Here is a 27777-nt window from a genome sequence, read left to right as displayed (position 1 = left end):
ATTCCACATACTCTCCCTTCCATATTTTTTCTTTTGTGGCTGCCATCAAATGCGCCCCTAGCGGCTTTGTGACCCCCATATAAGGAAGTTGTTTAAACTTTAACTCTTTACTGTCAGGTTTTTTCGCGCCCTCCTCCGCCGCCGACGCGCTGCCCGCCGCTGCGCTGCCCGCTGTCTGCATGGCCCCCCATGTCCGGTTTCTCCACCTTCCCCTCCCCTGTCAACCCCTCCATGCCCCCACCTTTTCCACCAAGCGCAGCCGCATCCGTCCCCACACCCCGGTCCACCACATACCTCCCTTTTCATAAACGATCACCCGCCCCACCTCCCCTCCCCCCCCCCACCCCAACTGACACCATCCGCGGCGTCTCCCTGCTTTTACCTGCAAGCAAAGCGTCCCCTCGCCGCTCCTCGACTCTCCTGTCCGACGCCGATCTGCCTTCCGAATGTGTCCGGGCCGCGGCGGCACCCAGGCCCCGTGACACCTGTAACAAAGAACCAACAACATTACCGGACCCCCGTCCGCCCGGCCCTTCTCTCACTTCCCCTTCCTCTACACCGTCTTCATCCTCCACCAATTCCACACCTCCCCACCTATACCTCCGGCGCGCCTCGGGCGGCGCCGACTGAAACCTGCCAGAGGCCCTCCCCTCGCCTCTGCCCTCAACCAAAGTAAAATAGTCCTCCTTGTTGGTGCTCCATGTGTGCTGCTGTTCCCCAAGCCGCTTGGGCCCTGTGGGTGCTGGGGCCGGCGAGCCCGCCTGGGGCCTTCTTGAGCCAGCCGCGCCGTGATCCCTCGTGGTCTCCAGGCTCGCCGCCGGAAGCTCCGCCCTCCCTTCTCCTTGGTGTCGCTGGGCCGCCCCAAGCCTTACCAAGTCCGCTCCCCCTCGACGGCTATCCCCCTGAAATAAAAAAGGTATTGCTGGTGTGCCGGTCCCCTGCCACTGCTCCGCTTCGCCCGCCCAGCGCCACTTCTCCCAGCCCCCCCTGCCCCCCCTCTTCCTCGTCGTCGCTCCAACAAAGCCCCCCTACTCCTGTCCCTGCGTCGCCCGCGGAAGCCCCACCGTCCCCGACCCACCCCCTTTCTGCCCTCTCCCCGCCGCCACTCTGCCCATAAGCCACCTCCGCCCGCCCCGACGGCCCCGCCTCCTCCCCATCTGGCCTCGCCTCCCCCGCCCGCTTCCCCTCCCTCGCCGCCGCCACGCGAGCCTCTCTGATGCCTTCCTCCCACGACGCAAACACAGCCAGCCCGTCCCACTCCCTTTCGCTACCTTCTGAATCAAACAGAAGGGGTGACCCCCCCCTTTGCCCCTGTTCATCCCCCATCCCCCCCACAGCCGTCCCCACCTTGCCCCGCCCCTCCCCTGCTCTAATTAAACACCATTTCGAGACAGAAACGGTAAATACTGGACTTTAGATAACAGCAGATCCGAATAACGCACTGATAGCACCATCATCGATTCAACACGTTAAAGAGGCAGACAAGACAGAAAGGATGTTCTAACGGACATGACCAGTGGAATAATGTATCCCCCTCTTTAACGTGTGTGGCACCGAAGATGGTGCTAGCAGAGCCCCCTGGTCACAGCGAAAGAGGCTGCTACTGTGGGAAGCGCAATGCTGAACTGGAACTGTGTTTGCTGGTGGGACACACCGGCACTCTTTTGGGGACCGGGACTTATTTTTAATCATCAGACTTTACCCAAGAGCGAGAGTGAGTGATGAAAGCAGCAATTTGTAAAAGCAGGAGGAAGTCAAAGACAGCAAAATAGTGGAAAATGGAGAATGCCGGGATGAAAAGTACATCTGCAAGGATGGCAGGGACAGAATGAGTACATTGGTGGATAAAAAGCGGCATGAGGTGAAAAGTATAGACAGCCTTCGTATTCAGCACCCTGGCTCTCAGTGTGAGTCGCAGATTGCAGGTGAGGGTTTATAGTGAGTGCACTTCCGAAGCACACCCCCCATTAGGTTAGTAGGCTGTGTCCTGAGCACACTGTGGAAACTCACAACATGTCTTTGTAGTGTGTCCCCTGACTGACAGTGTATGGGTCACTCGCTCTCCACGGTGCTCTCCACGGTGCACTCCGACAAAGTTTACGCCTACCACTTTCAAATCTCACCAGCCACCACTGCATGTACCTTGCAGGGAGTATATAGGGGGAGGCGACAGAAGGGATTCAAGTTTCGTTACGCCATTGAGTGGGCTGCCTTTAAAGTCTGAGCGTAAAAGGGAGGGCTTCCCTTCGCGTTCCCGCCTTAATTTGACTAACGTTACGTGTAAGAGTAATCCATTTTATTTGTATTGTAATTGGGTTTATATAGCGTGAACAGTACTACCCTCTACCGTGGCGCTTTGCACGCATTTCTAATTGTTTCAGCTGCATGACAGTACTTTTCATGTTCATTTGTTTGAAACTTCAGGGGGTGGGAGGGGTCAATGTGGCGGGTGTTTTTTCTTAGTCCCTTTATTGTATTTAGAAGTGAGATACGATTAGTTTACGGCACCCTGTCAAGCCGAGCCTACGCAGCAGCCTTTAGCGCCTTTTTGACGAAATCCGAGATTAGGCTGCCTGTACTTATCAGAGCCTGAGTAGAAGACTTAAATTCAGTGCTTTACATGGGTAAGCACTCGCTGGTACTAAGTACCTGCACTTCTTTACTTTTAAAGGGAGAGTACGTGCACTACTCCTCGGCAGGGGTTCAAAACCTTTAATGGGAGAGTACTGGAACTTCTCAGTAGCAGACAGGTACTCTGTCACAAGGAGTGCCTGCACTATTTTGATTCTATTCCAACCGCTGTTGAAATCTCAGGCCTATTCCCTGCCCCAGTTCTAGGGAATGCTGCTGCTGTTTTAGCCCCTGCTTCGAAGGGCCCTATGTCACTTACACAAATACTAACTTTTTAAGTGTATATAAAGGAACCAAAACCACATTAATTTGGGCTCAACCCAGAAGCAATGCATTGCCCACGATCACACCGTGTGTTAAAGTGCGGGAACTGTCCCTCCCTTCATGAGGGTTGTGATGTTTATCCAATATATTTTAGTAGATCCATTCATTTGACCTCTAGTTCTCTTATTTTCCTCATTTCTTAGTTGTATTGGGGTCGAGTAAATAAAACTACATTGTAGGGTGCGAAACCCTAGTATAAAACGGCCAGAGGTGGTTAAAGACCTCACGTGTCCCATGGTGCATCTTGTGCTGGCTCATTAACTTGGCTGCACTGACCCTGCTCTGGGACTTGGATCTCTGTGCTCTTCTTGGCCGCTTGCGGTGTGGGTGGCCCCAGGGCACGAGTCGGGGTACCACGCGGGTGGACGGCATCCACCCACTTATTTCCGAGGGTTTTTCAGGGTGGACGCCGTCCACCCTGCTAAATCAAAACCGAGTCCACCATTAAACAAGCATTGGAAATGCAATAGGTCTCGCAGCATTAGAGTTAGTGCTTTTAGAATTGTTTATGGGTTTTTTTGTAAATCTTTAGCATTTTTGTTTCCTGTAGCCAATGCTAAAGAATTAAAAAAAAAAAGCCATAAACATTTCTAAAAGCTCTAACTCAAATGCTCCGAGACCTATTGCACTGTGTGAGGGTGAGGGTGAGTGAGGGTGAGTGAGGGTGAGTGAGGGTGAGTGAGGGTGAGGGTGAGTGAGGGTGAGTGAGGGTGAGTGAGGGTGAGTGAGGGTGAGTGAGGGTGAGTGAGGGTGAGTGAGGGTGAGTGAGGGTGAGTGAGGGTGGGTGAGGGTGAGTGAGGGTGGGTGAGGGTGAGTGAGGGTGAGTGAGGGTGAGTGAGGGTGAGTGAGGGTGAGTGAGGGTGAGTGAGGGTGGGTGAGGGTGAGTGAGGGGTTGATGTTGAGTGAGGGTGAGTGAGGGGTTGAGGGTGAGTGAGAGTGAGTGAGGGGTTGAGGGTGAGTGAGAGTGAGTGAGAGTGAGTGAGGGTGAGTGAGGGTGAGTGAGGGTGAGTGAGGGTGAGTGAGGGTGAGTGAGGGTGAGTGAGGGTGAGGGTGAGTGAGGGTGAGTGAGGGTGAGTGAGGGTGAGGGTGAGTGAGGGTGAGTGAGGGTGAGGGGTTGATGTTGAGGGGTTGAGGGTGAGTGAGGGTGAGTGAGGGGTTGAGGGTGAGTGAGGGGTTGAGGGTGAGTGAGGGTGAGGGTGAGTGAGGGTGAGGGTGAGTTAGGGTGAGGGTGGGGGGTTGAGGGTGGGGGGTTGAGGGTGAGTGAGGATGAGTGAGGATGAGTGAGGGGTTGAGGGTGAGGGGGTAAGTGAGGGTGAGTGAGGGTGAGTGAGGGTGAGTGAGGGTGAGTGAGGGTGAGTGAGGGTGAGTGAGGGTGAGTGAGAGTGGTTGAGGGTGAGTGAGGGTGAGTGAGGGTGAGTGAGGGTGAGTGAGGGTGAGTGAGGGTGAGTGAGGGTGAGTGAGGGTGGGTGAGGGTGGGTGAGGGTGGGTGAGGGTGAGTGAGGGTGAGTGAGGGTGAGTGAGGGTGAGTGAGTGAGGGTGAGTGAGTGAGGGTGGGTGAGTGAGGGTGAGTGAGGGTGAGTGAGGGTGAGTGAGGGTGAGTGAGTGAGGGTGAGTGAGTGAGGGTGAGTGAGTGAGGGTGAGTGAGGGTGAGTGAGTGAGGGTGAGTGAGTGAGGGTGAGTGAGTGAGGGTGAGTGAGTGAGGGTGAGTGAGGGTGAGGGGTTGAGGGTGAGGGGTTGAGGGTGAGGGGTTGAGGGTGAGTGAGGGTGAGTGAGGGTGAGGGGTTGAGGGTGGGTGAGGGTGAGTGAGGGTGAGGGGTTGAGGGTGAGTGAGGTTTTTTTTTTTTTTTTAAAAGGCACAAGCAGGCTCTTTGGAGCAAGTATACTGCATTCCTCTTTCCTATAAACGCTCACACTTTGAAGTTAGCCTAGAGCAAAATAAAAAGGTTCCCATGTAAACACAGCTTGACATTTTACCTCGGTCTTTGAAAACCTAAAAAAACGAAAGTAAAAAACTTAAAAGCGGACTGTTATTCACTGCAAATCGGAATGCCTTTTCTTCCTCAAGTCTAAATCCTTTCAGTCACCAACAATAAATACAACTTTAAAGCTCAAAAGTAACTGTTACACAAGGTCAGGGGAGGGGCGAAGGAAGGCGCCATCGAGGGTAAAAACATAGCCTGCACGAAACATTCGCCTCTTCCAGCATGGGAGTTTTTTTTTTTTTTTTGCTCCAACGCGCAATCCTTTCCCAGCATTTATGTGGAGTTACAAAGGCACATCTGTGTACGTTGGAGGGCCAGCCTGACGTGTTTTCTGCTCTAGCAGCAGCTGCGGTTTCTGAGGAAACGAGGCTGATTTTCGAGTCAGGCTGGGAGCTTTTTTTCCCCTCCTTTCTCCAAGAGCCTACGTGCGGGGGAGGGGAGCGGAGGGAAGGGAGCGAGCGAGCAAGCTGCATTAAAAAAACTCCACGGCTTCTCAGAAAGGGGAGGGCGGAGAGAGAGAACAGGAGCAGCCTGCTGGGAATTTGCCTCGCGCTTTTCTTTCTCAACGGTTCTTGCGCTGTGTTGCAATCTTTGCTTTAAAAAAACATCCATTGTGGAACCGGTTTATTTATACATGTTCGGCTCGTCTTAGGTTCGCAGATAATGAGAGAAACGACCATTCAAATCAGAAAGAAAAGAGACCCCGCTGGCTCAGATGTATCTAACTACCACCAATGTTCTTTTACCTTTTTTTTTTTTAAATAACATGCTTTTCCAAAAACAAGACGCAAAAACATCCTTCCCATAAAAGGAGCACCGATTTCTATTGGAAGATATCTGGATTATATGCACACTTGGGTTAAACAACAAGCCTTTCACCGTAACACGGCGGGCAGGGGAGGGGGCGGAGAGGGGAGAGGTGCGACACGGCAGGCAGGCAGGGGAGGAGAGTAGGAGGAGGAGGGGGGAGGAGAGTAGGAGGAGGAGGGGGGAGGAGAGTAGGGGAGGCACGGCCTAGCGGCAGGCAGGCAGGGGAGGAGAGGAGGAGGGGGGAGGAGAGTAGGGGAGGCACGGCCTAGCGGCCGTGCAATCAAGTAGTGAGGGGGCGGAGCTGGGGGAGGCTGTGAGAGAGAGTAGGCAAGGCTAGCGGCAGGCAGGCAGGGGAGGAGAGGAGGAGGGGGGAGGAGAGTAGGGGAGGCACGGCCTAGCGGCCGTGCAATCAAGTAGTGAGGGGGCGGAGCTGGGGGAGGCTGTGAGAGAGAGTAGGCAAGGCAGGCGGCTGGGGGCATGTGCACACGCATTTAAGCTTAATGCGCATGCGCATTGAGCTTAAATTTCTCGTGCACTGCAAGGAATCGCCACGATTCCTTGCAGTGTGGATAAAGAGCGGATAAGTGCCAATACTCTCGCCTTGCTCGATGCGCATGCGCATCGACAGGCGAGACCTAAAAACGGGACCGCGAGGGTTGTTTTGCTAAGGAAACAATGCAGTTAGTGCCGCATAATTGGGCGCATCTGCTGGGACAGTGCCTGCTCACTCAGGCCTCTCTCTGCCTGCTGGGTACACAGATCCAAGTCGATTATAGGTGACTGGTCAAGTGCAGGTTTTAAAGCTCACGGTGCTCTGCATCCTGGGAGTTTTCCGTCTCCATTATAAACGAAGGACTGCACGTCAGTCAGCGCTTCTGACAGCTCACCCCACATTGGACAACTTTGGAGCCCCAATAGGCGAGGCGGGTGGGTGATGTCACCTGCACGAGGACACCAAGAGCGAGGCTGCGCGTGGCTGAGAAGCACACCTGCAGCTTTCGTTTTATTTTTCACCAGACTGCTCTGTCACTCACTGGTACCATCCATGGCAACGGAAAACCGGAGGAGTGATGCAGGATGTTGCAATTTGGATGCAGTCCTGCCCAGCCCGCACAGACCTTCTGCTAAAGCATTTCCGGGTGGGCGAGTGGCTGGCTGAATCCGGAAGTTACCAAGCACGCCGGTGGTCACCACGCCCCTGCACCTACCATTTGTCTGTAATTTTAACCGGGCACAGCTTGCCCCCACCTCCCTTCTTGACTCCGATGCTGTATGAAAGCTCAGACCCCCAGCAGCACTGTAGAGGCACAGCGGGATGGCAACCCTCACACCTCCAGCCCTTGATGAGCTGTTAAGAGGTGCTTGAAGGTGACAGAGGGAGGGGCTGCAGGTTCAGGAGCAGGGGGCATCCATTCACATGCAAACAGCCCTGAATGTGTCTTGTATCTGCTATTTAGAGGGGCTCACACATTCCATTTCTACCCAGGGCCCCAAACATCCTAGACTCGGCCAGATTTCACCCCTGATTACACCGAGGCAGCACCTGCTTCTCTTCACCGAGCTTAATTACTGTCACTAATTTGTAAGCAAACCTCGGTTCTTCAAACATGCATAATGTAATACAATAAAGAAATGGCACAATCGCACCCACACCGATTAACAAAGTATGGAGGACAATCAGTTCTCTTAGAGTATCTCCTGTAAGTACTGTACATCACAGTGGGGGATGGCATTTTGGACAGAGAGCCTGTCTTCTCGTTGTCTTGTGCAGGAGGGGGTGAGAAGCCCAAGATGATACTAGAACACTGCATGCCCACCCCTGTACCCACCCTGATGGGCCACGTTCCCTCCCCTGTGATGACTCCTGCTCCTGTCCCCCCATGTGGTGGCTGCAGTCCACCTCCGCCTGTGATGGCTCCTGTCCCCCATGTGGTGGCTCCAGTCCACCCCCGCCTGTGATGGCTCCTGTTCCCCCATGTTGTGGCTCCAGTCCACCCCCGCCTGTGATGGCTCCTGTCCCCCCTTGTTGTGGCTCCAGTCCACCCCCGCCTGTGATGGCTCCTGTCCCGCATGTTGTGGCTCCAGTCCACCCCCGCCTGTGATGGCTCTTGTCCCCCCCTGTGGTGGATCCTGTCTCCGCCCTGGGTGGCTTCTGTCCCAGTCCTGGAACGGCCCCTGCAGCGAGGGTGAAGTTCTTGATGGGCCTCTTCTCAAAAGGGCTCAGCTCAAAATTAATATGGAAAGGTGGGCGTGTAAGTACGTGAAGGGATATGTGAATGGCTGGATGAATTAGTGAAAGGGTGAATGAAAGATTGAATAAATGGATAATGAGAGAGGATAGATGGATTGATGAGTGAGGGGAAGGATGGAGAGAAAATGTAAATAGCTGGATGTATGGGTGGAAGGGTAGCTGGATGATTGATGAGGGGAAAGATGGATGAGGGGAAGGATGAGGGATGGAGGGGAAGGGTGGATGGATGAGAGGAAGGAGAAGTGGATGAGGAGAAGGATGGATGGATGGAGGGGAAGGATGGATAGATGAAGGGCAGGATAAATGGATGGGATGGATGGATGGGTGAGGGGAAGGATGATGGATGAGGAGAAGGATGGATGGATGGATGGAGGGGAAGGATGGATGGATGAGGGGCAGGATAAATGGATGGGATGGATGGATGGATGGGTAAGGGGAAGGATGGATGGATGAAGGGCAGGATAAATGGATGGGATGGATGGATGGGTGAGGGGAAGGATGGATGAAAGGAAGGATGGATGAGGGGAAGGATGGATGGATGACGGGAAAGGATGGATGATGAGGGGAAGGATGGATGGATGGATGATGAGGGGAAGGAAGGATGGATGGATGATGATGAGGGGGTGGGTGAAAGGATGGATGATGATGAGGGGGTGGGTGAAAGGATGGATGATGAGGGGAAGGGTGGATGGATTGGATGATGAGGGGAAGGGTGGATGGATTGGATGATGAGGGGATGGATGGATGATGAGGGAATGGATGGGTGATGAGGGAATGGATGGATGATGAGGGGGTGGGTGAAAGGATGGATGATGAGGGGGTGGGTGAAATGATGGATGGATGATGAGGGGAAGGATGGATGGATGATGAGGGGAAGGATGGATGGATGATGAGGGGAAGGATGGATGGATGATGAGGGGGTGGGTGAAAGGATGGATGATGAGGGGAAGGGTGGATGGATGGATGATGAGGGGATGGATGGATGATGAGGGAACGGATGGATGATGAGGGAATGGATGGATGATGAGGGAATGGATGGATGATGAGGGGGTGGGTGAAAGAATGGATGGATGGATGGATGATGAGGGGGTGGGTGAAAGGATGGATGGATGGATGATGAGGGGAAGGATGGATGGATGGATGATGAGGGGAAGGATGGATGGATGATGAGGGGAAGGATGGATGGATGATGAGGGGAAGGATGGATGGATGATGAGGGGGAAGGATGGATGGATGATGAGGGGGAAGGGTGGATGGATGGATGGATGGATGATGAGGGGAAGGGTGGATGGATGGATGGATGGATGATGAGGGGAAGGGTGGATGGATGGATGGATGATGAGGGGAAAGGATGGATGGGTGATGAGGGAAAAGGATGGATGGATGATTGAGGGGATGGATGGATGATGAGGGGAAGGATGGATGGATGGATGGATGGATGGATGATGATGAGGGAAAAGGATGGATGGATGGATGATGAGGGGAAGGATGGATGGATGATTAGGGAAAAGGATGGATGGATGGATGGATGATTAGGGAAAAGGATGGATGGATGATGAGGGGAAGGATGGATGGATGATGAGGGGATGGATGGATGGATGATGAGGGGAAGGACAGATGGATGAATGGATGATGGGTGGGTGAAAGGATGGATGGATGGAGAGTGGGTGAAGGGATGGATGGATGGATGATGGGTGGGTGAAAGGATGGATGGATGGAGAGTGGGTGAAGGGATGGATGGATGGATAAGTGGGTGGGTGAAAGGATGGATGGATGGATGGATGGATGGATGATGAGTGGATGGGTGAAAGGATGGATGGATGGATGAGTGGGTGGGTGGATGGTGGGTGGGTGAAAGGATGGATCAGTGGATTGGATGGTGGGTGGGTGAAAGGATGGATGAGTGGGTGGGTGGATGGTGGGTGGATGATGGGGGGTAGGTGGATGAGTGAAATGATGGATGGATTGATGGATTGATAAGTGCAAGGGTGAATTAATGGACATATAAGTGAAAGGGTGGGTGTAAGGATGGACGAGTGAGTGAAAGGGAGGGTAGATGGACAAAAAGATGAATAGATGTGTGAAGGAGTGAAATGATAGATGGATGAGTGAAAGGGGCAATGGATGGATTCATGAGTGGATGAGTAGATGGATGGGTGGGTGGATGGATGGATGGAAGGAAGGCTAAGTGAAAGGGTTGATGGAGAGAGAAAGGGAAAATGGGTAGATGACTAAAAGAGTGGATGGGTGGAAGGATTAGTAAGTGAAAGGATGGCTGGATTGGTGAAAGGGTAAATGGCTGAATGGATGAGTGAATGGATGGATGGGATAAGGAGTGGATCGATAAGTGTACAGATGGATAGAGTGAAAGGGTGGATGGATGGATGGATGGATAATTGAGGATGAGTGAAAGGATGGATGAGGGGATGGATGAAGGGATGGATGAGTGAAATGATAGATGGAAGGATACATGATGGATAGGTTTGCAAATGGTTGAATATTTTTGGAAATGGCTGGGCTTACTTATATACTATTGCGCGACGTCTGATGTGTCTGTAAAACGTACCTATTGTCCTGAAGTTTTGTCCTGAATTTTGACCTCCTGTCCTGAATTTGTGTCCTGAATTTTGACCCTTTGTCCTGAATTTTTACACTCACCGTCCTGAATTTGCACCAATGCCAGTTGGTCACCCTAATTCTTTGTGCGGTAGAACCGAGGCTCTTTAACACAGCAGCATGAGAGTGACGAGAGAGAAACCTGGCAGAGTGCTGCCAAAGAGCTCTCCCACTCAGAATATTTCATTCATTATTCAAGTGATGGTGAACAATTAAGGGTAAACTGAGATGTGAAAAACTAAACACAATGCGATGCGGCTGCACGAGACTTGAGGAGTTAATTAAGTATTAGTACTAGCAAGTGTGCTGTAAGTTAAATTAAAACATTTTACATGCACTGTGCGCCTCGTGCGTGTAGAATCAGAGTCCCACTAGACCCGGCCCTGCCAATTAAGTGCCGGCACTAAGCACTGACACAAATTAAGCCCTGCATTGAACAATTGACACCAGGCTACAAAATGTAAGTAGTATGATGGTGTACCCTTGTGTGTTCTTCCGTGTGTCGCTGTTTCCACATGAAATGTTTAATGATGACAGCAACGCCCCCTTCTAGTTTGTGTTGTCGGTCTGAATTGTATAATTTTGTGGAATGGGGAGGTGTAGGATGGCGCTGGATTGTTCATTTAAACATGACTCCATGATGACGTCTGACTTGGCATTACGTATGTCAGTATATTTTTAATTTAGGCTCAATCCTGTCAGTGTTTGGATAATTGCACTACTGTAAGTGTGCACCTTGCATTTTTTTCTCTCATGGTCACAGTGTATTATACTTGTTAATAAATGTAAATGTCGTGTTCTAGGTAGCGTAATAAATTTTATAGTTTTGATAATCACTATTGTAGTTTCTAGTATGTGCTTTTCTTCGGCTTTTTTCAACACACTAATTCTACTTTTGTTCATGATCCCATGTTTTAGTATGCCTAACTTACAGCACTTAATGGCTTGACTAATGTAGTTGTACGCCAAACTTCATCCACATTTGGGCTGCTAATTCCTCCATACAGGGACCTTAAGTCACAGGCTTAAGTACCAAGCAGCTTCAATTGTTAAATCTTGCAATATACGCAAATGATAGATCTGCCTTACATGCGATGTCACTTCCTGTTGTGATGTCACTTCCTGTTGTGATGTCACTTCCTGTCGTGGTGTCACTTCCTGTCGTGGTGTCACTTCCTGTGACCACGCCTACCTTGGAGAGTCCCCCCACTTCTTTTTTTAGGACTTGTGCCCTGGGTGGCCCCCTCTGAGAAATGCCAGCAGCGCTTGTCTTTTTAAAGCACTAAACAAGTGTCACAAATCAAGAACTTTCTGGAGTGGTCTGTTCACTTGCAACGGATTAAAGCAAATGAAAACTCAGCCCATCTCCCAAAATCCTGCTTCAAATTCCATGAATGGCCTGTAGAGAATCGGCTGCAGGAACGAATTTCGACTTTTAACGAGGATTCCTTCAAATCCGTAGAAATGAACAGGCAGTGATGTAAAACCAATGATCGTGCATGCTTTTCTCACATTTCCGTTTTCTCCTACTTCAGCTCAGAAACTGGGACGAAGGGAGGGATCAGCAAAAATGTACCCCTGGTCTTTATTTTCTGTGTAGAGAGATGCATTGGTAAAGAGCTTCTGCCTGAATTACTGAGAAGTAAACATGGGGGTTCCCTGTAGTGAAATTAGGAAGCAGGTCTGCAGAATCCGTCTTGATGCAAATTAAAAGGTGCTTTCCTTAGAACTTTCCATATACGAGCATGGTGCTGAAGTTATGTTGAGAGAATGTAAGGAACCTGATAAAATCTCCTCATTGAGATTTGTCTAATTTATACCAAAGAAGATATGAAACAGCAATAATGTTAGCAGATGTTGGTGTGTAGTAAAATTATTCATTTTTCTCTAATCGGCATAATACCCGTGCATCAAAGTCTAGCCAATAAGGTATGTCTGGGGACCAAACCAAATGTTACCTTAGTCGACAGAGCATAGCTCTTGTCCTCCCCACTCTCCATCTATATGCCTCATGCTGCTCTTCTCCTCACTCACCAACCTTGTGCCTCACACTACGCTTCAGCTTCTCACTCTCCATCCTTCTGTCTCACGCTGCTCTTCCCTTTGTACTCTCCTTCCATCAACCTCGCACTGCTCTTCTCCACCTCTCCTTCCTTGCGCCTCATGCTACTCTTCTCCTCCTCTCTCCATCCTTCTGCCTCATGCTGCTGTCTTCACTCTCCTTCCTTCTACCTCAGGCTGCTATCCTCCTCACTCTCTTCTTTCTCCCTCATACAGCTCTCCTCACTCGCCTTTATCGTGCCTCATTCTACTCTCCTCCTCACTTCCCTTCCTTATCCCTCATGCTGTTCTTCTAATCCTCACTCTCCTTCACAATTCATCACACTGCTCTTCGCCTCCTAACTCTATGCTTCATACTGCTCCACAGCTAACAATTACAATTCAACCCACATAAATACACTTGCATCACATACATACACTCATGGCTAAAATACTAAGCCATTAGCAAAACCAAAAGCTCAAACGTAAACAAATGCAAGACCTATTGCATTTCTAATGCTTGTCCTACTCTGAAGTCGATGTCGAGATATGTCTTCTGTGGTTGTTGTGCTTTGAAGGTCTGTGCCAGATAGAGTAGGAGCATTGTTGTAGACGAATCCCTAGTGCTCTATTCTGGCTTTTTTTGCTTAGGGTTTCCGAAGATAAGTCCTTGGTGATCCGTGATTATTTTGAACTGTCTCCCAAAGATGAAGATGTGATATTGTGCTTGTGCCCAAACAACTGGCTAATGAGTGAAGGAGACAGGAGTATAACCCATAGACCAAAATGGGACTGGGTGCGTAAATTATATCAAAAAACAATGTCCCACTAGGTATCAATAACAAAGACAATTCAGATTTTTGCATACAGTACGTATTGCAAGAAAGGAACACCAGGGAGTCTCAATACATTTTGTGAAAAGGTTGTTAATCACCAATTGCATTAAACACGGGAAGCACAGTTAAAGGCAGCACTGTACATGAAAAACATCATGAAGCAACCCAAATAGCACTTGGTGAAAATGTGATGACGCAGTGATAGTGACGACGCAAGTGAAAGTGAAAGACAGCGTGGTCGGCGCAAAATAATAAAAACAATCAATTAAAGGCTTTCACATTAAATATATACAAGTGGACAAGTTCAATTTGAGATGGTGATAAGCCTATTGGTAGTGCGCCGTGAAATTGCGCTGTTGTTGTCAGAGCTAAAAAACGCGCCTGGTACATTGTTTTTTGATATAAACAACTGGCTAGCTTTCTTTTTTTTGCAAGGGAGTAGGCTTGCTTAACGTCTGACAAGCTACAACTGGCATAGAATACTATGCATTTCTCCTCCATGTCGAAGTTGTGCTAAGACTGCTCCTAGACCTACTGGACTTGCGTCTACTATGAGTTCTGTATGCCAAGTGAGTAGTGACAACACTATTGGCAAATGTTGGTGTTTGCAACCCTCAGCCTACCAAGCCCTGGTAGCAGCGGTTAGTGAGCAACACAGTTTTTCTAAAGTGACTCGTTTGCAGTGATCTGCAGTCCAGTCTACAGAGGTAAACCGGTTTCCTGGATGTTGTATAGGCTAACCTTCAGGACCAAGGCCAGAGAAGCAAGCCCATGCCCACAGAAAATATGTGAAGTGCTTTTTAAACAATGTAAGTAAGGCAGTTAGATCAAAGTAAGATGAAAAACTGATTCACTAAAAATAAGGCATATCACTGGAAACTGATTCAAATAAGACCAGTAAGTAATTGTAATCTAAACATGCACCAGGTGGCAGCAGTGTGTAGACATAATAATCAATCAATCGGGACATTTGTTAAGCGCACTACATACCCGTGAGGGTCTCAGGATGGTGGGGTGGGGTGGGGGGGGGGGGGGGCAGGGGGTTCTGCTACTGATCGAAGAGCCAGGTCTTGAGAAGTCGTCTGAAGGCCAGGAGGTCTTGGGTCTGCCGTAGGTTGGTGGTTAGGGTGTTCCAGGTCTTGGCAGCGAGGTGGGAGAAGGATCTGCGCCGGCGGTTGTTCTTTAGATGCGTGGTACTGTGGCGAGGGCGAGGCCGGCGGAGCGGAGCTTGCGGGTAGGGGCGTAGAAGCGGAGACGTTTCTTGAGGTACGCTGGGCCGGCGTTGTGGAGGGCCTTGTGTGCATGGATGAGGAGCTTGAAGGTTATCCTCTTGTTGACGGGGAGCCAATGTAGGTCTCTCAGTTGGGGTGTGATGCGGCTGGGGCGGGGGATTTCGTGGATCAGTCGTGCCGAGGCGTTCTCGATGCGTTGCAGCCGTCTCAGGAGCTTGTTTGATGTTCCAGCGTAGAGGGCATTTCCGTAGTCCAGCCTACTGGAGACGGGGGCCTGGGTTACTGTTCTTCTTGTTTCAGTGGGGATCCACTTTAAGATCCTGCCAAGCATTCGTAGGGTGTTGAAGCAGGATGAGGAGCCGGCGTTGACCTGTTTGGTCATGGAGAGGGTGAAGTCGAGGATGACCCCCAGGTTGCGTACGTGGTCAGTGGGTGTCGGGGCTGGTCTCAGTGATATCGGCCACCAGAGGAATGATTTAAATAGGCCAGATACATTGAGGTGCAGTTAGTTACTTTGATGTGATGTACCTATCCATTGTAAAAAATGTCTAAAAACAAAACGTTCAGTGTGGTAACCCCTACGGTGAGATCCATGAAGCTCCGCTCATTTGATGAAAGAGCTGGAGCATCTCATAATGCACTGATCTCATCTGTCCTTCCAAATTCCTAATCAAACAGCAGGACTATTTCACAGAGTAACAGGATGGCCTTCCAGGTGTGCAGACCCCCCGTAGACACTACAGGGCCAAACTCATGTTTTCAAGTTTACGGTAGTCAGTTCACATGACCTGCATCTCCCTCCGAGTCTAGGTTCTTTGCAGCTTTGGACACACAGCTCCTTGAAGCAGGCTTTTTCTAACAAGTGTCTTTCTCAGCTGACAAACATATAAATAACCACATAGAGCAAGTCAGGGTACTGGGTCCCATAATTTTGAAACCATTCCTGGGCACAAAGATTCAAGATGCAGGAGAAGCTTTTTTCTAATACTGTAGTATGTGTAGGGCCTACTTTTGTGTGCATGTTATGTTAGCATGGCTTATTAGAAGTTTAAACGCCATTTTATCTTTTGCTGCTTTTGCACACAACACTGCATAGCTGTTTTTGTATGTTAGCTTTCACGAAGGTCTACGCATGAGAAAAGGTTTGTTTTTCGACATTTTTAGACTTACATCGTGCCCCTAGTCTGAACAGTGAGTGCTGAGCCGTCAAGGTTATCAAAACATGTTAGCTGTTTTTCTACATGTCCGTGTAACTCATTCTAGACACAACATTTTGGCAGCTGTGAGTCAAGTAAGATGCTGGTGTCTTTATCATTGCACACTTGCCATGATTTCAGACACTTGTAAATGTAAATGTAAATGTACAGGCATTTATATAGCGCACTACTTACCCGTAGGGTCCCAAGGCGCTTCGACCGCTGCGAAACCCTTCCTGGCTTCCCTGAGAGATGGTCCCCTAATGGGTATCTCCAGGGTGAGACCAGGCATCCCCGGCGGTCTGGTGGGGCCGTTAGTGAAGATGAGGCAAGCTAATGCCCAGAGTTGCCGAGTGTGATCGCTGATCAGAGTGGGCACCGAGGCGAGAGAATTATCGAGTCCGCTGACCCTGGTCCAGAAACCTGCCGCGCCAGGAATCGAACCCTGGTCCCGGGCCGTCCTCTGCTCTCGGGTCTGCCGCCTCTAACCAGTGAGCCACACTACTTCACTGGGAGATTTCCGTTCCAGGGATGCAGAGAGCTAAGCTGATCCAGATGTAATTTACTCTTACTGAGCGGAAAGGTAATGGGTCCCCCAAACCAAGCCTATGAGACCTTCTTTAGTTTATAATACATAGTTCCTATATAGGGAGGGTGTTAAAACTAGGCGCTATAGGACCTGTTTTCACCATCATTGTAATATGATTTCTCCTTTTGTATTTTATGGAGTTGTAACCATGCTGACCATATTATATTTAATCATATGTCTGCTTATGTTGACTAAGATACTGCCCATGAGATCACGTCGTTAAAATAAACCTTTTAACCTTACCTTGTCTCTTATTTACTCCTGTTGTGGACTGGTATGAGAGTACAACAAAAGTGTTCTCACTTCCCACCATTCCTGAGATGGTCCTAAGTCGCATGTTCTAGGTTGTCTAATCATAGGTTACTTTAGGACGAAGAGCTAATGTGACACTGATGCGAGCTGGTTGCGATTTTTCTAGGTACAGAGGTGAGTGTCTGGTACACCACAATTCACTGATGTCCTATGTCTCTGTGCACAGTTCTGTGTATGAGCAGGATCCTTGCAACAATACTTCCTGGGAAGGCTGTAGAGGTCGGTCTTGTAGTCTTGAGTAGGATTTCCTGTTTGCCAGTGTTCCAAACAAGTGTTGGTGTCTGCAGGGATCCTAAAAGGAGCGCTAGCATACCACTGGTAGGAGGCCCTTACCAATCTGTAGAAAGTTCCCATAGACCCACTCACTCCACAGCTATGCTGCTCCTGATGGCACCAATATTTTCCTATTATGATTTGCTCTTGAAAAACCAAAATAGCACTGGATATTACTGGAGCTGAGAAGCTCCTCGTTCTGTCCCAGCCCCTTCTCCTCTCAACCAGTTCAGCCAAGGCTATGTAAAGGGGTTAGAGCACCTTGTGCCAGTACTCTGTCAGAGTCACCCATGAGGTGTGGAGAGGACTTGCATGTCCTGGATCGTTTCTTGAAGATACCAAATATGACCCAGCCTTGTCTCTTGTCAAATGCAACAGCAGGGCTCCCAGGTCATATTTTTCTTCCTTTTCACTCACATTTGAGAGGCTGTCTTTGAAGTGAAGAAACAAATGCCAGGCAAAACTCACTAAGTGATTGAGATGCGAAGTAGGTGACAAAGGAATTCTAATTAGACGACTACAGTTGGGTGAAGCGCACATTATCCCATGTCTGAAGCCACAAAACTAAAATGAGCTCTAATATGATTGCACATTTGAGATGGCCTGGTCAAATTACATATACAGTCAGAGACCAGTTTCATGTATCAAAACTAGGGGCGAGAGGAATTTGCAGTGTTTCACTCCGCCGAATTTTGCGGAATTAGATCAAAACTCAGCGAGATTCCGCTGAGTTCCATGAGTGGGCAGAATTTGTGCATGTTGTGCTGTTGCTCTGATTTTTAGCACCGGGAGCTTGTTCTGTGCTGTAAAATCAGCACCAACTGCACCATGCGGTGCATCAGAGGGGGAGCAGCTTCTTTCTGCCGCTCGAGTAGATAGTCATTGGCAGTGCTAGTCTCGGTCTTTCTATCTGTGGTGGTGTCACTATGCACTATGGGTGTTGCAAATTAAAATTGCACTACAGCCATAGCCACTGTAAACCGCTTCTATAGTAAAAACCATGTGTATAATCTCCTTGTGTGACCAAATTTGCAGCTACTGTACTATGGTTTGGTCCCTGCGCATTGTATGCATGTATCACTCCCACACACCAGAACTCATGTTCATCCCCAGAGGTGGACCGACTACTCCTACCCCTATAGTGCATACTGCTCAACTATTATCTATCCTAAATGTAGGTTTCCCCTGCTTTCCTCCCTAATGGGCACCTGCTCCAACTCCAACCCCTAAAGTATAACCCCAAAAACGTTTTCACTGTATGAAAGCCCAAAAAATATAGCAGTGGTTGTGTAAGATTTTTCATGTTTTTTAAGATTAACAGAGGTTAAAATGGACTATCATTCCTGTAGAAATCACAGGCCTGTATGTGGTGCAGTGCCAGAGAGTGAAGGATTTTCACAGTCTGGAAATACTTTTTATCTGCATAAAGGGCTACAATGTACAGATTTCTCATTGAATAAAACAACGCTTCTTGATGAATGTGCATATTATTGGCAGTTTAACTATTAGTGCCACGTTTGTTTGATGTGAGTTGACACCATTTTTTTAACATTTATTTTAGGAAACAGTTTTAATTCCCCATGAGCTACGAAAATCCACCGCCTTATACGGGTCCTGGCCCTTCTGCACCCTACCCACCTTATACAAACCAGCCAGGTGGTCCAGTCCCTAATGCATACCCTGGTTACCCACCTGGACAAGGAGGACCTGATTATCCTCCAGGACCAGGCTACGGTCCAGGGCCAGGGCCAGGCTACGGTCCAGGACCAGGCTACGGTCCAGGACCAGGAGGTCCGTACCAACCAGGTCAGCCGAACTATCAAGGATATCCTCAATACGGCTGGCAGAATGCTCCTCCAGGACCAGGTTATGGAGAACCACCAAAAAACACAGGTAAGACTATTCCTGAGTGTCATTTTATGTACTTTTCACTCTGACAGTGTGCTATTTCTTATGTTAAATGTTAGTCTGACTTATAAAGCGCTCTATCACCCCATGGGCATCTTGGCGCTGGGAGTACTAGTTTAACCATGCACCAATTTACAATTAAAGCAATTGTTGGCAGGAAGACTAGCCTAGGCAGCCCCATTAGGAAAAAGCCAGGTATTTAATTTTTTCCTAAATTGCAAAAGCTCTTATTTTTGTCTGGGCTATTTGGTAAAGCATTCCACAGCTTGGCGGCTGCCATGCTGAAGGCCTTTCCTCCTAGTGTAGTTCTTTTAAATTTGGGTACTTTTAATAGTTTAGCAAAGGATGATCGCAAACATCTGGTGGGGATATACCAGCCAAACTGGTACTGCAATGGTGTGGGCCCAATCCCATGAAGGGCCTTGAAGACTACACATAGTGACTTGAACTGAATCCTCTGCGACACAGGCAACCAGTATAGTTCCTTGAGGGCCAACGAGGCTGATGATCTGCGTGTTTTCCTAAGGGCTTAGCTTAGCTGCCATCGTCTGACTTCTCTGGAGTCTCTCTATTAAATACTTCGGGGCCTCCAGCAATAGCGCATTACAGTAATCCAGTCGACTAAGAACCACACTTCTGACTATTTGTGCCCTAGTTTTGTCTGGTAGCATTAAGAGGATCTTCCTTAACATCCTTATTAGGGAGAGACTGATACTGGCTGTTTTGTTTACTTGGGTTTCTAGACTGAGTCTATCATCAATTACTTCTCCCAAGTTGCGTACTGCCCTAACCGGTGTTAGTGGCTTGTTCACTGGCAGCAGCCACAAATTTGTCAGAATTGGATGTGAGATTTTCTTGGTTGCACAGAATACAATCTGTTTTCTCCCCATTAAATTGTAGAGAGTTATCTTTGAGCCAGCATAGTGTTTCCTGCATGCACGCATTGACATTTTTGAGAAATGTTGATTGGTCTCCCTCGAGCGCTAGGATGAGCGGAGTGTCATCCGCGTAATTCACTAGGCTAACATTGTAAGATTTGATGATCGCGATCAGGGGGCTCATCTAAACATTAAACCGGATCGGACTTATTGCTGAGCCCTGAGGAACACTGTGCTGGATATTGATGAAATCTGATTGATATGGTGGTAGTGCCACTGCCTGTTGCCTATTCGTCATATGTGATTCAAACCACTGTAATGCCGTGCTCTTCATCCCTACCTCATTCAGTCTCATCAGGAGGATCTATAGGCAAGGGACTCTGAATACACAGGTAAACCTGAAGGAGGCTATTCCAGGGTGAGATACAATAGTATGGGAAAGTTGCTCTCTAGATGCAATACTTTGGTGTTAGAAGATCTATTTCCGCTGGAATATTGTCATAGTCATGACGTAGGAAAGACCATAGTGCCCCTTTGTACAAGTTCCTTCTGTTAGCAACGGTTTTTTTTTTTTTACCGCAGCACTAGAAACTATGCCTTAGCATTTTAAAATCTGTGAGAAGCAGAGTTTATAGTGTTGCCTGCCTTGAGTATCTCTAGGTCTGCAGTTTTATGTTTGCTACACACAGTACAGTTAGTGCATTTTTTATAAATATTTTGTCATGGTGGTTTTTGGAGCATGTTATTTTTTAGGTTTCACCCGCACAGCGCTTGTGAAATCTATTGTTTTTAATGAACTTAAAAGGGACTTGCATCCAGCCTCTTCTTTTTCCTGGCTTTTCATTGGTTCCTGTGCATGCCACTTACCTTTCTTCCATTTCTGGGGACTGTAGCATAGTTTCCTGCATTTACCAATGCTTGTCCCTCGTCCGCTTCTCTTATCTGTTTCCTGCCACCAAAATACTGTTAACATCCGCTTTGGTGGAACTATATGTTCATAACGTTTTACCTTTTACTTTTGCAGCATATTTATATAAAAATGTATCACCCAGAGGGATTAGGTGATTTGCATAGACTCACAGGATGTTGCGCGGTGCTGCTGAGACTCGAACCGGGAGCTCTGGTCACTGCACCACATCCTCTCCACATCATGTGTTATCTGTCGGGTAGCTCTAACCTTCTCCCGGGTAATGAAAACAGCTCTTTATTCTTTACATCTGCGAAACCGATGCATTATCAATGCTTGTTCTCAGTGCATCTAGGACAAAACAAACGTGATTTGGAGTCTGCTTCCTGTGACTGGACTTTATATTGCCAGCATCTGGGGCATTTAAATTTGTGAGCTACTGCGGCACTGTTTTATTCATTTACTTATTTATTTATACATTTTTTGATGACATTTGATTTGCATAGCAAAGCATTTTGCTTTTGTACAACCTCTGAACAAAACAAGGTAGAGAGAACAGATTCTTGGCAGAAGGGTCTTTTGCATCCAGTCGGATGGAGGATTAACCTGGTCTAATATCCTTCAAGACAACCCTTAATCCTACACGTTCTCAGTTGAAGGTGAGTCTGTAAAGTTCATTTTCCAGGAATTTGTTTTCAGAACTTCATGTGGTTTGGTTCAGATCTTAGATATGGGTCAAGGGCTTTCCAGAGCACCAGCCTTTGCACACCCAGAGATCAGCCACCATGTTTCCTCCTGTTTAAGAATGGTGGTTGAGGAGTTGGGAATGCATTAAGCATTGGTGTCTGATGGGGGATGCAGAGCGGGGTTATTTGCCTAAGAACATTTTGAGGACTGTACACAATACCTAGCATTTAGTTCTGGCATCTTCTGGGATCCAGAGGAGAGCTTTAAGACCGGGTTGAAGTGGCAATGCTTCCTGAGGTAAAGGCACGTTGTGGCTTCTTGGTTCCGATATCTTTGGTTACAGTAGCAGACTGTTTCAATCAGGTCACCTCTGAATAGTGAGACCTTTTCTCAGGCTGCAGTGAAGATTCCTGTGGAGTTTACAGAATTCATGCTGAATGGTCAGGCTCTACATAGTTGAACAGTACCTGTTGCATTGTACTGTACCCGGTTTAGAGCCCGCTTCAGGGTGGTGGCAGTGCAGGAAGAAAGTTTTCAGGTGCATTACGTCCTGTCTGTGGAGGCTTGACGGATACAGTTCACATTCCTCAGGGCCTGAGCACCAACAGGCACCAGTGCAACAATGTATGAAAGAAATTGAAAAACATTCATGTTCAGTGATTGGACATGTTTATACTGGGAAAACATTGTTTAGACTTAAAGGGGCAGGTTGTTCTTTCTGTTCTGCTAGAAACAAATAAATTGCCATTTGGAGTCTCTGGAGGATCTAGAGGCACTGCCTGTTGGTTGTTTTCATTCCTTCAGTATCTGCGTCAAATTTCTAACCCCCCACAACTTAATGGGTACAGTGCGGGAGGAAGGAGCAGTCGCAGACCTAGTTATCCCCTCCCTTCTTTCCCATGGGTTGCAGCAATGCTTAATGGTCTAGCTTGAAAGAAAGATTTTTAAAGCAAACACTGAAATAAAAGTAGTATATACCATGTTCCGAACCTGCCCAATTTTTACTGTGAACTTCCAGGGTAACTTTCCCCATCTGTGCCAGAACAGAAACTGAAGCAAATGTTTCCTTCGTGTTTTTTTCCAAATGAATTATTTTAGAAGCAAAATGGCATTGCGCATTTGAACATCTATGAGAAATCAAAGCCTGGGATGGGAAAGATGAATAAGGCAAGACCTCCCGCAATGCAAATCCCATTTACTGCCACTGACTTGCAAGGGCAAACAGCCAGAACGCTGGCAGGAACCCCACGGCTGACTCCATGGATAGCTTTGTTCATACTTGAAAGACAGACGCCAATACTCGAGTCGCCATTGTCAATGTAGCGTAAGCTACACTTATGCCTGTATCTACCCGAGAGCTACATTGATTGTTTGTATGCTAAACAGAAGTCGCAAGTCGTGTTTTGTTTGTATGCTAAACAGAAGTCGCAAGTCTTGTTTTGTTTTTATGCTAAACAGAAGTCGCAAGTCATGTTCCACAGCGTAGGCAATTCATCAAAGCAGGAATGTGAATGCTGTTTTCACTGGAGATGCATCTAAGCACACAAACACATTATCAGACTTCTTTTTTCTGAAATGATCAGTTTTTGTAGCTAGTCCAGTAAAATAGAACCGGTACTGTAACAAAAAATGTCTAAAGAGGCAAGACTTGTCATCGTTGATAATGTTTCTGGTTTAAAAGGCTGCAAAAGTACTAGGTGTAGACAAGGCAAAAGCCAAAGACTATTCTGAGGTGCTTCTACTGGCTCTTTTGGTATGGCAGGAAGGGGTCATGGCAATGGATTGTGGTGTGGTCTTGCAGACAGGTGTTCTATACCAGGTTAACCAGCCGTTTCAAGATCAGGGTGAATACTGCTAACCTGGGATTAGGGAAAGTGGTAAAATGGTGAGAAAAAATGCTTTTATACAACCTAGAAAAGCTCACAACTATAAACTCAACTTGTTTGTGCAGAAAAATCCCCTCTGCAGACAGACACATGTAATCTAAAGTAAATTTACCACCATAGTTCAAGGGCATGATTCCTTATGTAAAGGAAGGCACACCATTCTGCACAAAAACAACCCTTGGAGTCATAGTCCTCTTTGTAAGTTTGATGCAGTCTGCAGCACACATGAAAGGAGGAAGGAATGAGGAGAAATAAAACAATTCACGTTACGCCTCTGTCGAGTAGGTGCACCATTTTGGTGCAAACCCAGGTTTACAGGTCTTTGTAAATCTAGGTTTGCGTCTGGGTGGATGCATGGAAACACCTGAGCTCCACCCATGTAACACAAAGTAATGCAAGGCAGCGCTAAGCTTTACTGTGTATTTACTAAATCCTGCATAGCCACTCAAACTGGCTTTGCATGGCTGAGTAAGTGCCCACTAAGATTTTGCGTCTGGCTTTGCCACAAAAGTGACACAACACCGTTGCAAAAGCACAGTAAATCTTGGCCTGGATCATGAAAAAACATATTCTACCTCCAAATTCTCTTACAGCCAATCTCCACTGATGCACGCCCAGATTCACAGACCAATCTCACAAACACACATCGCCTCACTCTTCTAACAGTAAAACTTGAGAGCATGTATACTTTATTTTTTTCAAAATAAATCTTTGTCCCAACTATTAATGTTTTACCTCCTGCTGGATTATGGAATCTAATCTTTTTTTTTTTTTTTTTGTATTCGGTGTTTTTCTAACTTGGATAGGCCTCCATTTTGTGAAATGTAGCCTGCAGATCAATTACAGCAGCAAAGATTCAGAACAAAATATTGTGTTTTCCCCATCTTTCAGTCTAACTCCCTCCATACTTCATTTTGCCATCTTGATTTCTAACTTTCTTTGCCTCATTGTTGATAATATCCTTCTCTGTGTCCTATCTGTTGCTCTTCCTTGCCTCCTACTCCCATGTCCTTTTCCATCCCCTCTTTCTCACTGCAGTGCTTTATTTGTAAAAAAAAAAAAAAAAAGAAGAAGAAATTAAGTGCCAGGGCTCTTGTGACGAGGCCACTGCAGTTTGCACCACCCATTGCCTCTGCCGTGCTTCCAATGATAGTAACAACACAACTACTAACATTCAGACTTCTAAAAGTGTTACAATTCAGACTATTCACCCACCCCAAGCTATAAGAATGGCTTGGGTGACTGGTAATAGTAATTTTTAATGTATATTGAATTAATAATGAACTGTTTTGTGGTCCGCTCTAAATTAAACCGCCAGCGCCATCTTGCGGCAGACTATCTGTCACAAGTGCCAGTGTTGACAATTGAGTGCCGGTGTTAAAAACCGGAAACTACCGGCGCAAGTGAAGCACTCTTACTGGTCATCACCAGTATCCTCAATCCACTAATCTAGCTTTTACTAACCCTGCCCCACCATTCCCTTACCTCTGTGGTTCCCAAACGTATTCGACCCACGGCTTCCTTGACCTATTGGCCATTGGCAGTGACTCCTCATTATGTTAACTTTTTTTGGCAGGGGAGATGTAAGCCCAGCCTTGGATGTAATAACATTTTTCACCCTGAAAATATTTGGGATGAAGCAGATGAAGGTATTATAATCGTAGATAAATTAAAAATATAACCATTATTTAATAAAAACTTTAATTGGTTATGTCCGGAACAATACTCTTCAGCAGTGGGGCCTACATATGGAATTTTTAAACAAGTCTTTGTTTAAAAAAATGCCTTTAGAGTGAGGGGCTCACTGCTGGAAACCAAGGTGAGAGGGAGATTGGTGGGTGACGAAATAAATAATTCTCATTGGCACCTTACGCAAGATCACGTTAATGTGCCAATGCATGCCAGCAGGAGTAGAGTGAACATAGAGTAGTATAATTATCCATTAATTAGTCATGCGTTTCAATGCAAGCATTCAAGTGGACATGGATAGATGCACTTTAAGAGCTCAGCTCGTCATGAGGCACAGTGGAGCTGTGCTGATGACGAGCTGAGCTCGTCATGAACAAGGGGCTTTTAAATAATTCAGCACTGGAGGAAAATTGCTCTAGCAGCCAAGGTGTTAAAAGCCAAAAGCATTCATTAGCATTAATATAGAATAGCTGCATCTTTATTAACCATTTTTCTTTTTGTCCTAAAAAGAAAAAAAGAAAATGGTTGTAGCTTTCTAACTTTCTATATATGTGCCTAAAATTGTTTCGTTAAATACTGGCCAAACGCATGTAGAAACTGTTTTAATAAATTGACAAGCTATCTAAATATTACAGATGTATGAACCGACTCTACTTCACTATTGTGGCAACCCAGAATTTACTAAATTTAGAAGTGCCCCTATGTTCCCATTTACAAAACCAGTTCAATATATTTCGGTCAAGTAATAGCATAATCTCATGAAAGATCTATGCTCTACTACACATCTGTTCCCATTTACAATACTCCAAAAACTAATTTTTTTAACCTTTCTTATTAACTAGTGCGAACTCTGCCCCCTCTGCATGTTTAGCATCAAGACACTTCGGTGAAGCTGTGGTTACAAATAATAAATCCAAACTGCCAGATTTAAATCCTTAAATGACTCCCAGGAACTGGAAGTGTGGCATACAAAAACCTGCAAGCCCATTATCTTGTGTGGTATTTATAGTTTGAAAGGAAATAAGAACAATACTAAAATGAGGAAATGGCATAGTAACCTTTATTTAACCTTGTTCGTGGTACGCCCTAAAAATGTAAAACATCAATCCTAATGATGCCTGCGCCCAGCTCTGGCAGTCTCGGGGATAACATTTAATTTTACCTTGCGTAAAGCGACCATTTTCACAATTTCCCCTCATAAAAATGTGTTTGAGTGTTGCATTTCCTGCCAGTCCGAGCATTGTGCTTACAAAACTGTTCAGTCAGGCAGCCAGCTGGCTTCTAATAGTCCGTGCTGGAGGATGCAGGCCTGTAATTTAAGGTAATGGTTTCTTCCAATGGTTCCCAATCTGTTTGCGGACCCCCTAGCTAGATTTTATGGCGCACTAGGGTGTCACGGTGCACAGATTGGGAACCTCTGATCTAGTGGATCCTTGTTTATGGTTTCAGACCATAGCAAAACAGAAAGATGATGGAACGGAATGCTGAATATTGTTAAACATTTACCCTAAGTCACAGATCTTGGTTAAATCCATAGTTTTTTGCTCACCATGCCACCCCAGTTTGGACCCAGCCATATGAAAATCAGTCTTGACCCTACTCCCCATGGGAACAGTCCAGCCCAAACTGCCAGGCCATATCCTCCCAGGATCGGAAACTAAGCATCCTGGGACTGGTTTCGGGGTGTCACCCCTCATCAGCCAGGCTAGTTTGAATCTAGCGCTGCAGGCATTTAGCTGAAGAAACTGTTGTACACTTCTAAAAAATCTCTATTACCAGTTTATTCTTTACTATTACCTTGCCTGCTATCTTCCTCCTTCTTTTATCCCACCTTCTATGCAAAACCTCTCAAAGCATCACGTATTAGGTTTTTTATATTAGGTTTGTATAGCTTTTTTATTTTATCCTAATTGGATTTATCTCCTATTAACTCAGCGGAGGTGGTTGATGATATTGGAAAGTGGTAGGGTGTTATATCTGCCCTGAATGAGAGCCTGACGTCCTTGTGATGGTGCTGGAGTGTTGTCACCACCACCCGTGCATCATCAAATAGTTAAAAACAAGATTTTAAACGATTGGGCAGAAGCTTTCGCTAGTCCTAGGGGGCGCTGCAGTGTCCGCTATATTCCGTCTTATTCAATTAAAATTTGTCCAGAGGGTATACTATACACGCCTTTGTCTTTGGAGGATGTGAGTTATTGCTCCCCCCCCACCCCCCCCCCCCCAAGTGCATACGCTTTGACCGGGAGGAGGGGTCGTATTTTCATACGGTGTGGAGCTGCCCTGCAATACACCTCTTCTGATGCAAGGTTCTGACCAGTCTTAAGGAGGTGCTGTCTTGGGACTTCCTGCAGGACCCTCGACTATTCCTTCTTCATAGTACAGAGGCTATAGGGGGGAACCGTTACAAGCAACACTTACTCTTCCTAGCGCTCACAATTGCCAAACGTAATATCGCTCATCTTTGGGAAGGAACTTCCCCCCCGGCAATAGGGAAATGGCGAAAGGCACTAGACACTTGCATGGGGCAGAAATAGCAGTCTTCCAAGCACGGGGTTGCCCACAAAAGCACAGAAATATTTGGTCAAGATGGGTTACCTACAAGGGTATGGATCTTACCCCTCTTCCCTCGCAAACCCTGTAACAAACCGCTCCCACCGGATGTTAATGCCCATTTCATATGATACTATGTCCTCCCTGTATTTTCACTGTGTAAATGTAGTTCTGTAG

The 27777-nt window shown here is 47.2% G+C and overlaps 1 protein-coding gene across 1 annotated transcript in view; it reads left to right on the top strand.

The window, feature by feature from the left end:
* The window catches only part of LOC147702875 (cysteine-rich transmembrane module-containing protein 1-like), a 225195-nt gene that overhangs the window by 76889 nt on the left and 120529 nt on the right, over positions 1-27777 (top strand). The window contains exon 3 of the mRNA XM_086931458.1: positions 18654-18985. Coding sequence (XP_086787584.1) covers positions 18673-18985 — 313 coding nt within the window. The 5' untranslated portion in view covers positions 18654-18672. The remainder of the gene's footprint in view (positions 1-18653; positions 18986-27777) is intronic.

Source organism: Lissotriton vulgaris, chromosome 7 (genome assembly GCF_964263255.1).
Source record: "Lissotriton vulgaris chromosome 7, aLisVul1.2, whole genome shotgun sequence".
In the NCBI taxonomy this organism is placed as follows: Eukaryota; Metazoa; Chordata; class Amphibia; order Caudata; family Salamandridae; genus Lissotriton; species Lissotriton vulgaris.
This window is presented reverse-complemented; position numbering and strand designations above follow the sequence as displayed.